The sequence below is a fragment of the Columba livia genome, chromosome 2 (assembly GCF_036013475.1).
Source record: "Columba livia isolate bColLiv1 breed racing homer chromosome 2, bColLiv1.pat.W.v2, whole genome shotgun sequence".
In the NCBI taxonomy this organism is placed as follows: Eukaryota; Metazoa; Chordata; class Aves; order Columbiformes; family Columbidae; genus Columba; species Columba livia.
The window spans coordinates 87885580-87900208 of record NC_088603.1 but is presented as its reverse complement, the minus strand read 5'-3'; the positions used below and the strand labels follow the sequence as shown (position 1 = coordinate 87900208).

Sequence of the window (14629 nt, the reverse complement as noted above, 5' to 3'; positions counted from 1 at the left end):
ATTAACTGTAGCCTTGGAAGGAAAAAATGGCCACTTTCTGTATCCACTGGTGAAATATATAGAACTTAAAAAGATGTAAAATCTTCACCTCTTTTGTATCAAATCACAACAGTTAAATCAAACCAGGTCATGCTGGGAATTCAGCTTTGCTACTCATAATAATTCCTCACAGGACAGGATGCACAAGCTAACCTGAAAATGTGTTCTAGATGGCAGTTTATCAAGTCTATGTTATATGATCAGTTCTTTTCCCTTCATCCATCTGTAAAGCAATATGTCGATTCAAGTTAGGGCACGCGTGTTCCAGCTGAAGTGGTAACTGGTTCTGGTTCTCAATTCCACCCTTCTCCCAGCATGTATACTCACGCATAGCGAAGGACTGCACAGGACATAGCCATTCTGGGCTTCAGAGCGTGAGGAGTTTCAGTTTAGGCTCGAATGGCAGGCTGTAAACTGAAGGAACTCTGGAGTGCATGTATGACTCGGTTGAGCCAGCTTTAGCTACAATTGCCACCAATTGCCACAATTGCCATACTACAAATACTACACACCCAGAACCTAGGGTGCCCCCCTGAGACAGCTCTGCAAGTCCACTACCCTGTGGCAGCTGTTCTTTTACAAAGTAAAGTGAATCTTTTTAATAAGAACTCATTTTCTGTTTGCCATTTAGTGAATGGCACTCTACATCTCTTAAGTATGAGCAATAAGCCAATACGGCATGTGCAACTACTGCAGATTTTAGTTTTATGGAACACTTGGGGAAATCACATGAACAGCTATGAGTAAAGTGCACAATTTGTTTTTATACTGTCAAGAAAATCCCTGATTGGTAGGTAGCATGGCACATTCTGTACATTCAGCACCAGCCAGTATCCTTGAATAGTCACATCTGCCCATTTGTAGCTGCAAGTTAGCACCAGAGATAATACAAAAGAAACACAGCACTGACTGGCACTTACATCTGTTAATGTATAATAAATGTTCACACAAAACTTAAGAAAATATGTTGCTCTTTATTATTCTTTACAGGTCAATTGTTCCAAATATTGGAAGGTCTCACACTCAGAACCTAAAATCAGCTTTGGTGGAGATAGTTAGAAAACAGAACTGTTCTTCATGCACAATATTTACAATTTATAGTACAGGAGGTCAACCTGTGATTTACTATTATTCTCCAGTGTCAGCAGCTGAGCCCGTATGTATGAGGAAAGATTTTTTTGTGTAGATATTCTGCCATTTTTCTGCAATTTTGTAGACTCTCTATCTCAAAAAACGGAATCTGGAAATGAAACAGAAATGATTGCTAGAAATACTTTTTAATAAACAGCTGGGTAAGACGGATGTTCGTTAAAATTATATGTATATGTAAAATTACATATAAGCAGTTAACCCTAAACATGTTATTAATCTGTAAATTGCCTGCATAGAGATTATCGTAAAACAAATTACAGTTTAAACTAACTTTAATATAATGGAGTTAGTCTTATGTGATAATTGATTGCGAATGGAAAAGGAAATCTCAAAAATCTAAAAGTGACTGTTTTGGTCCAAAGTACATTTGAAGATAAAAATACCCTATTAATTCAACAGGCAAAATAAAAGATATACCCTGTTGTGAAAATTTTATTTACAATACAAAGGAGTTCCTTGTTTGTTTTTTTTTTAACCACTTCTTTTTAAACTCCAAATTCAGATCTTTTGAAAAAAAGTATTTAGTTAAAATTCCCAACTTTGCTGAAGTCTTAGACAATATTTTCATTTGAACCTTAATCACTGCAGAGTACTCTTTCAAGCAGCCACTATTTGGCAGAAAACACTAACATATCCAATAAATAAAAAGGAATTTCTGTAACACCCTCAAAAATGCAAAAGCTAGGCAGAGAGAAATAATGTAGAAAGGACAAGGCTGCATCTGCCTTGGGAAGTAATTGCAACTACAGTTTTAAGCATTATAAAATAATAATTTTTCACTTGTTTTGTTAGCCAGAGCAAAAGCAAACCACTGTCTTTGGACTTTACCTGCACAACTTCATAACCAAGTAACTGAAGATGTCTCTGTTTAATAGCTTCTTCTCCCAATAGACTGTGGCTATTAATGCAAAATCTATTTTGACCATCGACACAGAGGGCAATTCTAGAATCAAGCACAAGTGTAGTATCAAAAAAAACCCAATCAGTTACTTTAGTTACCACAACTACTGCAGTTCCTAAGAAGCTTGAGACAGTAACTCCCCTTTTACTCCCTAGTACCTCCTAGAATTAGGTGTTGTAGGATAGGAGTTAACCTAGTTCAGGACAATTTAAATGACTCAACTTAAGGGTGGGAGGGGGAAAGGCTGAAACTTAGTGCAACTGATCTGAAAAATTTATTTATAAGCTGTGAACAAAAATCAGCATACAAGTTAATAAGAGTTTGATATTTTTAATGCTACTATTAGTAAGCTGTTTTGAATTCTTCTAGGAGTAAAAACATACAAAATAGTTGTCTCAGCTTGAAAACATTCCAGCAGCTAAATTTATTCAATGTATTAGTACCTGTTAAAACTGTCTGAGTTTAACTTAAAGGTTAAGCTAAATCTGTTAAAGTTTAAGCTGTACATATGGTTGGCAGCATTATGGATTATAACTGATTTTTTTTCTACTTGGTGATAAAAATCACATGAACTTAAACCAAAATTAATACCCACTTGACAAAAGTTGTTTACATTTTCAATATGTTAGGTATATTGTGACCCTATTTACACATGAAAGCTGTAATTTAAAAAAATCAAAGCTGATTCTTAAATATTTAAGGATGGGATTTTTGAAAGCACCTATATTGGTCTGTGAGTCTTGTGAAGGTTAAGCTGGAGAAAAAATAACCTTTTCAAAGACTTTTGCTTTACCCACAGAAGTGCAGTTGCAAATACCACACAGGCAGGTCACTTACGTTTATATCCAAACATCTCAAAATAATCCTTGTCTAACATATTTTCTAAACACCTATGAATTTTTCAATTAAACAAAACATCTGTAGCAAATATCCTCATTACACTGGACTCCTTACAGAAGTAAAATTGTGAAATCAAACTGTCTTAAACTGTGTTGAATCAATGCAGACACGCTCACTTAGAATTAATTTGGTTTAAATTTGAAAATGAATTACAGAAGATCAAAATACATTTCTATAAGCCAAACCAGGATCACTGATCCTGTCTTACACTGTATAGTCAGGAGGCAAAACGATAAGGAAAAAGTACAGATCGTTCATTTTGCCAACTTCATCCTTTGGCCAGTGTTTACAACGTGAAACCTGAACTTTGTTGAGGTCAATGGCAAAACTCCAATTAGCTTAAATTTTGCCAGAGTTTCACCCTGGATGCTCTTTGTCAATATTAACCATTATTTTACCAGTGGTTTATTTTATTCCCTTACCGTCTGTGTACCTCTTCACATTGGGCAGCAGGCAATACAAAACCTTCTTCATCTAATTTAATCTCAATATCTAGTATAAATAAAAAGAAAAGTAACATTAAAACTTATTTGATATAACAAGCTGTTTGCTGTAATTCTCATCCTCTTACAGTTCCTTGTTTTATAAAATAACAAAAATGCTATCACAATACTTTTTTCTGAATCACAGAGGCTTGCAAAAGATGTGTAGAGAGTATTTAACACAAATGATGATAATTAGTAACATTTTAGCCTTTCATAATGCTAACACCAAAGTATTACTCCGAGTCTACTAAAAACCAATGCTGGGCTGGCTAGGGCCTCCGGAATTTTGAGAGCTTTGGGGACAGATGTTCTTTCTCTCTCTGCTCCTTTATCTTTTTTCACCAATTCTCTAATTTTATAGATGTGAATTTGCAAACAGAGCTTTGGACCTAAGCCCTGCCAACTTCAACCCCATGTGGAAGTTGAAACGCAGAATATTTCTGGAATCATCTGTTTCTCTTGATATTTTTTTTTTATCTTTCCGATATCACAGAATCATAGAATTTTGGTTGGAAAATACCTTAAAGATCATGTCCATGGGGTCCAAGAAACCCCTCCCTCAACACCTTATTTATCATCCACCCCTCCTGGGCACACATCCTTCCTCATCATTACATTCTCTCAGTTTTCTTTCCTGGCACACAGAACAGTGTTTTGCTCACTCCTTTCTTTTAGTCCACAGACCCCCAGTGACTATATGTAGCCAGTAGTTCTTGCTAAGGGGAGAGCAGACCAGCTGAGCAGGACAGAGGGCAAACCACCTTCCAGCTCTCCCTTTCTCTACTCACCACCAATGCAGAAAGAACAGGCAAATGGCATTGCTTCATTTTGCTTTACATTATATAAATTGTTTACTATATAAGTAAAAGAAGAGTTGATAGCAAAAATACAGAACATGAGAGTTAGCAGCTATCTTCAGTGCAGACTGACTGTGTAAATTCCTGGTAATGGTGCAGTTCTTTTTTCACCCTGTTCTTCTTTCTGACTTTGAAAATGACATTTCCTCATTTCAAACCTCCTACAAGAGTTTTGTATTCCAGTTTCCTTTTTCTGTATCTGTACAATCTAGAATGCCCACAAAGGGAATAAAATAAATAGTTTTTATTTCTGGAAAATAACAGAGCCTAAAGTTTCGACAGCATAAGCACACATTATTAATCTAAAGAAATGTTACTTACCAACTGTATAGAAATATGGTGTTGATACCTCTGATGCAAAATATATTCTTTTTTTCAGTAAATAAAGTAATCCAGCCTTCACCCTTTTCATGAGGTGAACATCCAGAGAACTGCAAGGCGTGAAAAAGGACTTTGCTTGATATTTTGGAAGGAGTTTGGGACCCTACATAATGACAGAAAACCAAATCAAACAAAAGAAAAACGAGATAACATTTTTATAATTACCTCACGTTAATGTAGCAAAACATATTCTGTGCATTTCAAAGCAAGGTCTATTGAGAGACTTACAGTCTGAGGTATGATCTGCTGGAAACTGAAAAAAAACCCAAACAAAATCAAAACAAAACCCAAGACACCCACCAGAACATCCTCAGTGAGCTTCCATGCTGTTATGCCAAACATATTGCTCATGAGAAATGCACGACTGTTTCCATTCCTCTGCAGTCAGGCCAACATCAAAGTGCCTGATCTCTTTTGTGCTCCAAGACTTTACATGCCCAACATAAAAAAGGAGCAGTTGCTAGAAAAGCACTCGGAAATACACAAAAAGCACTTTAACTTAGAGCTAGTTAGTTCCATCAAACATACAAATATATCAAGTCTAACAGGCAGAAATGCTTCTAATTTTTGTCAAGGAAAAGAGATGTTTTTATGGGGAAGACAGTCTTCACCTAATTATCAACAGGACCCTAATGGCCTTATCACATTTTGTTAAAATCAGTTCTGGTTTCCTATGTGCCATACCTCATAAAATGGGCACTCCAGGGTAACAGTCAGAAAAAGACGGGTTAGCTGGGAGGTAACAATTCTGTCCAAACCAGGTGGCTGAGCTGAAACAACAATATTCAGGCTTTCAGGTGTACCTTCAACAAAGTATCTTTACCATCATGCAGAAATTAGGAAAAGCTATTCAGTTTATCATGCAGAGCAGCTACTTGATCATTATAATTCTTGATCATTGTTTTAATGAACAGAAAGATCAGTTGTGAAATTATGCAGTTGGTAAAATGATGAAATGGTTTATAGAAATATCAAAAAAATATACAACTAGCAACATCTTAGCTAAGACTCTCCTAGTCTTTCAAAAAAAAAAAAAAAAGAGTATCTGAGTAATGCAGGATGTTCTAGAGGGAGGAATAAGTTTGAGTTGAGGTCTTGAAGAAACATCCCATTCCCCTCACCCCAAGTTATAATCTCAGGATCTTAATGTTTCACTTAGGGGTTTTTTTTAATCTGAAAGTAGCAGATAATACTGAATAATTTCTGGAAATTTGTCTACAAGTGTATACTTTAAGCATCTTTCATGTTATGCGCAAAGTATTATTAGAGAACAGTGAAAACCTGACATAGGCTAAGATGCTAATCAGACAGGTCATCCTCTCAAGTTCCTGTTGTGAACTTTGACTACTCTACTGGAATAGCTGACTGGAAAAAGGGAAACATAACCTCCATTCTTAAAAAGGGAAAAAAGGAAGACCCAGGGAACCACAGGCCAGTCAGTCTTGCCCCTGTGCTCAGCAATATCACAGAGTGGGTCCTCCTGGAAGCTATGCTAAGGCACATGGAAAATGAGAAGGTGACTGGTGACAGCCAACATGGGCAAATGTGCCTGACAAATCTGGTGGCCTTCTACAATGGGGTTACAGCATTGGTAGATAAGGGAAGAGCAACTGACATCCTCTACTTGTACTTATGCAAAGCATTTGACGCTGTCCCACATGAGATCCTTGTCTCCAAATTGAAGAGACATGGATTTGATGGATGGACCACTTGGTGGATAAGGAATTGGCTGGATGGTCACACTCAAATTATTGCAGTCAATGGCTTGCTGTCCAAGTGGAGACCAATGATGAGTGGCATTCCTTGGGGATCAGTATTGGGATCAGCACTGTTTAACATCTCTGTCAGTGACATGGACAATGGGACAGAGTGCACTATCAGCAAGTTTGCTGACAATACCAAGCTGCATGGTGCAGTCAACACACTGGATGGAAGGGATGCCATCCAGAGGGATCTTGACAGGCTTGAGAGGTGGGCCTGTGCGAACCTCATGAAGTTCAGCAAGGCCAAGTACAACATCGTGCACACGGGTCAGGGCAAGCCCAAGCACAAATGCAGGCTGAGCAGAGAACAGATTGGCAGCAGCCCTGAGGAGGTGCTGGTTGATGAGAAGCTAAGTGTGAGCAGGCAATGTGTGCTTGCAGCCCAGAAAGCCAACCGTATCCTGGGCTGCATCAAAAGAAGCGTGACCAGCAGGTCAAGGGAGGCGATTCTCTGCTCTGGTGAGATCCCACCTGGAATACTGCATTCAGTTCTGTGGCCCCCAACATAAGAGGGACATGGACCTGCTGGAGTGAGTCCAGAGGAGGACCATAAAGATGATCAGAGGGCTGGAGCACCTCTTCTATGAAGACAGGCTGAGACACTGGGGATTTTTCAGCCTAGAGAAGGCTCCGAGGAGACCCTAGAGCAGCCTGCCAGTACCTAAATGGAATCTACAAGAAAGCTGGAGAGGGACTTTTTACAGAGAGCACATAGGACAGGGGGTAATGGCTTTAAACTGAAAGAGGGCAGATTTATCTTAGATATAAGGAAGAAATTCTTCACCATAAGGGTGGTGAGGCACTGGAGCAGGTTGCCCAGAGGAGCTGTGGATGCCCCATCTCTGGAAGTGTTCAAGGCAAAGCTGGACAGGGCTTTGAGCAACCTGGTCTAGGGGGAGGTGTCGTTGCCCATGGTAGGGGGTTGGAACTAGATGATCTCTAAGGTCTTTTTCAACACAAATCATTCTATGATTCTATTCTTAACTGCTCACATTTATGATGCTGTTAAGTTTTACTGGTTCAGATCTCACTTCTATTTTAATTAAGCCAACAATTATGCACTGCTAACTAATTTTTCCAGCTTGATCCATTTACCCTTTTCAGTTACCAGTTTCATTGTTACATAGTCTCACTTCAGTGTGAATATTCACATTAGTCACTGCACAGGCAAAAAAGTTTAAACAGACACAGCTAAATGTAACAGATTTCCTTCACAGAAGAACTTAGCATCTAAAACATATGAGACAAAGGACAAACATGGGGAAAAACAGAGGGTCAGTATTTTTTAGAAAATCAGTAGGATTAACTGAAATACAATTTTGAAGGGATTTCAAATCTATGTTTAAGAATGTGCAGTGCAATTTTCAAACTCCTGTAAATGACATAAACTGAAAGACAACTGCAACTGTGACAAGTAAGCAACAATCTTTGGCCTCCCGATCACTATTCTCCAGTCACCTTCATCAGGTTATTGTTGATTTGACAGATGTAACTGATAACAAATGGGTTCTCCTTACCTTGAAGCTTTTGCAGAAAGTAAGGACTAAATATTTTTGGCAGAAAATTTACTGGATAACGTTGAATAAGGACACATGAGTGCAGCAGGTTCAACAAGGTGTGAGGCTGAAAGTGAGTAAAGCGAGTATGCAGCATGGTTTCAAGCTTCCTAAACAAAGAAGAAGCACTTGGAGGGAGATAGTTAAGAGTCCCAAATGGTATAATGCACTCGGCAATCTGGTCAGTAGTAAATCTGTCCGCATCAGAGATGAAACTTTCAGCCACTGCATCAAAGATGGGCTTAGAAAGGATCATCTTTCGGCAGCAATACTGCATGACTTTGCAGACTGTTTGAGGACGCATGGTAAAGATGGAGTTGGGGACATGTGTTTCCAGTGCCTCCGTAAAAGTTTGTTCACGATGTTCAAAGTATAGGAAGGCTTCCAGTACATTTACCAGTTCATCACCTGTGAAATATGGAATAAGCTTCACAGAATGTTTACACAGTGCTGTGACTAAGGGAACTGCCCGAGTCTGATGAAGAACAACCAGTGAATTCAGTATTATGCTTGTAAACTTTGGGCTTAGCTGGGAAACTATGGTTAAAGTGACACTGTTTAGTCTGTTTAGGAAGTCTTGATATGTTTCCCTTTCCCTGACAGTCACCTGCAGCATCTTATAAACCATCACCATTTCCCTAGGACTCCACTTCTCAATGTCTTTATCTTGCATGTGGTTGACAATTTGTTCCAGCATTGCACAACTCGGGCCTTCTAACTCAATCAAACTCTCCCCAAGAGCACACAGATTTTTAATAGCCAACTGTCCTTTAGCAAGGCGTTCCTCACCCTCTGACAGCAAACTTGCCATCAGTGTACTCTGGGGATCTATACGAAGTTTTATCAAAGCTTGCAATGCATTCAGCAGCCCAGTGTTTGACAGTTTTGAGGATTCAAATTCAAACTGGAAGCACAATGCCCTGAAAACCTCATTCTCTAGCACTCCTTCAGGGTTTTTCAGACCATTGTCATCCGCTTCAACTTCAGAAATCCTCTGCAGGGCTCCTGATGCCATAGTATCAGACATGACTTCCAGAGAGCTAAGAAAGTCAAAAATATCTTTCGATGTACAGAGGCTGTTCAGCTTCCTGAAAAATGGTTGTTCATCCATCCACCTGTTGTTAGATTCGGGACTGCTCCCAGTATCTCCACAGAGATTCACAGTTTCATTAATAGAAAGAGACTGTATCCGCAGTTGTACGTGGTTTTTTCTACAAAACATATGCTGAGATTTATCTCTGAAACACAGCATCCTCATGGCTACAGAGTTACAGTTTTGGGGCTTTTGCTGCCCACTGAAAAAGCTCAACCTTTTGCTTAGGGTCATCAAAATGGACCTGCTGGCTGGTGTGCTGGATGAATAAAACTGGAAACTTTTTCGGCTAATCAAAGCCATATTAGATCAGGTGGGTTCTCAAAACATACCTAGAACAATAAAAATATATATAAATACACAGTTTGGAAAACAGCACCAATGTCAATGCAGAAAAAACAAAACAAAAGAAACAAAATCTTTCAGTGGCTGGACACGACAGGGACGATCCCTCTCCCACGACCACCAGCACAAGGCAATGCAAAGAGAAGAATCATAGAATCGTTTTGGTTGGAAGAGACCCTCAAGAACACTGAGTCCAAATATAACCTAACTCTAGCACTAAACTATGTCCCTAAGAACCTTGTCTAAATGCCTTCTAAACAGCTCCAGGGATGGTGACTCCACCACTTCCCTGGGCAGCCTGTTCCAATGCCTGACAACACTTTCTGTGATTAATTTTTTCCTAATATCCAATCTAAACCTCCCCTGGTGCAATTTGAGGCCATTTCCTCTTGTCCTATCACTTGCTACCTGGGAGAAGAGACTGACACACTCCATGCTACAACCTCCTTTCAGGTAGTTTCAGAGAGCGATAAGGTTCTCCCCTCAGCCTCCTTTTCTCCAGGCTAAACAGCCCCAGCTCCCTCAGCTGCTCCTCATCAGACTTGTGCTCTGGGCCCCTCACCAGCTTCATCGCCCTCCTCTGCGCTCTCTCCAGCACCTCAATGTTCTTCTTATGATGAGGGGCCCAAAACTGAACACGGGACTCAAGGTGTGGCCTCACCAGTGCGGAGTATAGTGGCATGATCACTTCTCTAGGACTGCTGGCCACACTATTCCTGATACAAGCCAGGATGCTGTTAGCCTTTTTGGCAAAGCAACGCAAAGAAACTGCTGGGAGCGGTGAGAGCTGTGTGACAGGTCACAACCCACCCCCGCCCCGTGTGTCCCTAGGGACACTGCACGGGGGGACGTTTCCCCAGGCAGGAACTGCGCACAGCACAACTTTCCTCCGCTCCCTCGCGAGCCGGGGTTGCTGGAAGCAGAAGGGGGCACCGCCCGCACCCACGACTGGAGAGACGCCATGGGGGGCTCGCAGCCGGGGGGCGATGGCTGAGCCTCTCCGCCCCTTCCCCTCACAGGCCCAACGCTTCCCTCCGCCGAGCGCTGCAAGGGACGGGCTGGGCCCGAAGGCGCCACCGGGTGCGTCCTTCCGACCCCCGCGCCTACAGCCGCCTGCCACGGGCCGGGGCGTCGCTCCCCCTCCGTCCTCGTCCTCCCGTCAGTGCCGGTGGGCGAGCTGCGGGAGCGCCCGGACACTCACCTCAGCCGCCATGACGGAAGGCGCTGGGGCGGCCGGGAACTTCCGTCGCTCCGCTGCCGGGTAACTCCGGGCGCCGGCAGCCGCCGCCTTACCCGTCACTCCTCCCCGCCCTGGCCGCCTCCGAGCTCCGGCGTGCTGCCGCGGCTCCCGAGCGGGTGCGGAGCGCAGGCTGGCGCAGGCGCTTTGACGCGGGAGCCGGATTTGTCCCCGCGTACGTATCGATTAGCGCAGCGTCCGTCAGTGAGAGCGATCGCGTTTGCCGCGGGTGGGCGGCGGGTCGGCGCTGCGAGGGGCAGCGGGAGGCGCGGGGCGGCCCGGCCCGGCCCGGTGGCGCCGGCTCCCTGGGGGACTTTGTGGCTGCAACGTAATCCAAGCCTCCGATGTGGACCTGGCTTTAGCTCCCTAAAATCCCCGTCCTTCCTCAGGGGCAGCTCTCCGCCTTCCAAGCGGCGTGTCGGCTGGTCCAACCAAATTCTTCTGGACGGAAGGTCAAACCCCGGACAGCGAAAGGTTTCACATGCCGGTGTCCCGCTGCTTTCATTCAAGTTTTTATGATTTTTATCTTTATTTTGGTCGTAGAGTGAAAGTGATTCTAAGCAAGCCAGTAAACTGCTGAAAAAAATGACATGGGAATGTCCTAATGGCTCTGAAGGCGCAGTTCCAGAGCCCGGTTTTAAGCCACACAGGAGCATGTAAAGCTACCACAGGAGTTCCTTGCGTTTTTATGCTGTTTGACAGACCAGGTACATGAATTAGGAACTCTAGCCCTACAGTGCAGGTACATCAGGGGTGTCCAACTTGTTTTCACCGGGGGTCACATCAGCCTCGTGGTTATAAACATTTATAAATGTTCATACAGTTCTAAAACTACATTCTGCCCTTTGAAGGCAACGGCGAGGCTGACGTGGCCCTCGGTGAAAGTGAGTTGGACACCCGTGAGCTACATAATTGCCAGGGCTAGCACACCCGGTTCAGTGAAACTGTGCCAGACATTCGTAGGTGGCTTGTTTGCTCCTACAATGCGTTGACATCTGGAGCCAATGGGCTCCCTGTTAGTCTTTTGTGGACTGATAGTTTTCTGACTTTTCAGAGTATTTAATCAGATGATCTATAATTTGGAATTTCATCCTTAGTTTCATGGTAAACCCTGGGATTCTTTAAAAAGCTTGATAGTCAAGAATTACAATTTTTCCCCCTCTTTATTTCAGTTGAACGCATATCACAAAAGTGGAAGTGGCATATTGTCTTTGAAGAGTGTATAGTGCTGCAAAGCAAGAGCAGTGCGGGCAGTATGTACACCTGAGTGCAGGTGTGTTCCTGGTTTAAGATTGTATTCATCTGCAGGTAGGCATGGCTAATTTTCCTTTCTTAAAAGCTAAAGCAGGCACCCATTGATCAGTTTGTGCGTGAAGCTCTTCTGGTTGATGACAGAGAGAAAATGCTGTCATAGGGAGAAACTTCTCAACTTGTGCAGTTTAGATCAATCAGGATCAAAGGAGTTTTTGTTTGAAGTATGTTGGTAATTCCCTGGTTATGATGTTGGCAGCTTACCCCTCAGCTTTGTGTGTGCAGAAGCCTTCTGTGCTATGGCGTGGTCCAGTGGAAAACTGATTACCTTTCTTCCTTTCTGAGGTATGAGAAAGGATGTGGTAATGCTATGACGCTTCATCTTTATTGTTTTTCTCCATTTATAGTCAGACATTGCCATCTGCTGACAGAGGACAATTAGGGTGAAAACAAAGCATGTGATTAGGATGAATCTGTATTACTACAGGGATCTGAGGGTATTTGGACTGTATTTAAACTGTATTTCATGCGAATTGTCATAATTTGTGTGTCATCAAATGTCTTTGTATTTCTTTTGCAAAAGGAGAGTGAAAAATAATTTTGTGGGTTGTGTTGGCATGTGTGTTTTCTTCTATGAACATGCACATGAAGCCAGTTATTTAAATGAATTTGTTTAAAATAACTTAAGGTAATTATTAATAATTTTAGGTAATATAATGTGATAAATATAAAGTGAAAAGTATAATGGAAATGTAGTAGAGCAAAATAAATCAAAGCCTTAAAAATTTTTGGTAATTACATTTTTCATGGAATTCATGTGTGGTACAGGCACTGTACTCTTAAGAAACTATCAATTACTTTTACCCCTTTTGATTTACAAGTACACTTTTAAAAGAATTGTAATAGGAGAAACCTTCCATGATACTATGGGGAAAAATATCATGCCGTATCAATAGAGTGCAGTATTCATCTTCTGTGGTTGAATTATGTTTGTTTTCCCTTGAAAGGAACAGGAAAAACAAATGCCTCAAATTAGTTAGCTACAGTTTTCCGTAAATCAGTGTGTGTGGGTAGTACACTGAATGCTTTCTGTAGTTGAATCTCTGTGGGAACAAAAGGTGAAGTACAGCAAACTGGGCCCAGGCATGTGAAGAACATCCCAAATTTGGAACTGAAATCTATTAAATTGTAGTTCTAGGTATTTGACTTTTACTGCAGCTCACCAACAGTGACAAAATGTTAACAGAAGATTCATTTGTAATCTACGTGCAAGAGACGTTCTGCTTGTCTCTCTTATTCAATGCTTCTTGAAGTTGTCCTTATATCTGTTGTGTTCTGTTTGTGTCAGAGTCATGAATGAAAACTTCTCGCATTCAAACATCCATGGGACAGGTGAAAGGGTAGGGATACTGCTTGCAAGACTTTGTGAGGGAGTGGCATTTCACACTACAGATGATTTCTCTAACATGGTTTCTTATTTTTAGGAGAAAGGAACCCAGTCAGTTCTGTAGTTGCACTTGTGTGGGCAGCTTCTTTTTGAAATATGAAACGAAAAACATTTGTGTTCTAAAGTAGAGGCATAGTGGACAGTAAAGCATAAAGGCATTCAGGCAAAAAACACTGATTTCAGAAAAGAAGAAACAGATTTTTTTTTTTTTTCTATTTTTTTGGTCATAGTTTCACTTCGCCAGGTCTGTGTTTTGTTTTGTTTTCAAATACATCTCAGAAAATTGACCAAAGCAGGCACTGACTTAAAGTGGAAAATATAATTTATGTAATAAAATAGTATTTGTTTTCATGAAGCTAGTTTCTCTATTCTGTTGTTTACAAACTAGATTCTTCATATTGGGCATGTTGCAGTATTACTGCAATATCAAGGCTGTACAGCACATATGATCAATACCACAAGTCCTTCGCAACCTGGCCTGCAAAGTTTGGTTGTGAGAAATGACTTCTCTTCAAAGTAGATACCTCATTTCCAAGTTAAACACTAATACTACTATCCTTTAAAGTATATCTTTTTAATCTAATACTTTTAATCTAATAATAAGCAAAACACTGTTCTGCATGCAATAAATTCATTTTTCCTTTTTTTTTTTTTTTTTTTCTTTTCCTCTGCAGTGTCTTTATTAAAAAACAAACCAACAAAAAGTGCTCTGTTTTGGGAAATGTGCTGTGATTTAAAAAGGAGGTTTTTGCTCCTCTATGCAACACAAAAGGGGCAGGCAAAAGCCATAGCTGAGGAAATATGGCAGCAAGCAGGCGCCCATGGATTTGAAGCTGAGATGCACTGTATAAGTGAAATGGACAAGGTGAGATACTCCATGCTGCTTTGGAAAACAGGTATTTAAGAGCTGCATTTTAATTCATGTGCTTGAGTGGTGGCTGTTAATAATCATGAAGGCTAAGCACATGCACTCACCTAAAATATGCTATCTAGTTTTACATTTTTGTTTCTTATGAATCAGTAATTTGGACCAGTACTCAGAGACGCTTAATAGCCTTCTGCCAAAGGTACCTCCGTCTTGTGATTTTTTTATTAGAACAGTAACTTAATGTATCTTTGATCCCTTCTAACAACACTGCAGTGACTTCTTGAGAACTATGCATGCATGCGGTAGTGAGAGCATTCTCTACTTACTGGTCAGCTCTCCTGTTGCTAGAAATGG

General features: G+C 41.1%; 2 protein-coding genes across 8 annotated transcripts in view; one reads left to right on the top strand and one right to left on the bottom strand.

Moving 5' to 3' along the window:
* Positions 1-993: 993 nt before the first annotated feature.
* Positions 994-10840, bottom strand: FASTKD3 (FAST kinase domains 3). 2 transcript variants are annotated; one of them, XM_065052715.1, is made up of 7 exons: positions 10674-10840; positions 7996-9459; positions 5400-5485; positions 4656-4818; positions 3415-3484; positions 2020-2134; positions 994-1279 (listed from the first exon to the last, which is right to left on the bottom strand). In XM_065052715.1, the coding sequence occupies exons 2-7, from the start codon at positions 9428-9430 to the stop codon at positions 1181-1183; spliced, it is 1968 nt and encodes a 655-aa protein (XP_064908787.1). In that variant the 5' UTR covers positions 9431-9459; positions 10674-10840; the 3' UTR covers positions 994-1180. The 2 variants fall into 2 exon arrangements, with proteins under 2 accessions (XP_064908787.1, XP_064908788.1); XM_065052716.1 differs by lacking the exon at positions 2020-2134.
* MTRR (5-methyltetrahydrofolate-homocysteine methyltransferase reductase) overlaps positions 10722-14629 on the top strand; it is a 29796-nt gene continuing 25888 nt past the window's right edge. For 2 of the 6 annotated variants that reach the window (XM_065052714.1, XM_065052709.1), the window contains exons 1-3: positions 10722-10884; positions 11882-11982; positions 14082-14272. In XM_065052714.1, coding sequence (XP_064908786.1) covers positions 14129-14272 — 144 coding nt within the window. In that variant the 5' untranslated portion in view covers positions 10722-10884; positions 11882-11982; positions 14082-14128. Of the gene's footprint in view, positions 10885-11252; positions 11417-11881; positions 12018-14081; positions 14273-14629 lie in introns of those variants that run through there. The other 4 variants (XM_065052711.1, XM_065052708.1, XM_065052712.1 and 1 more) reach the window with 3 other exon arrangements.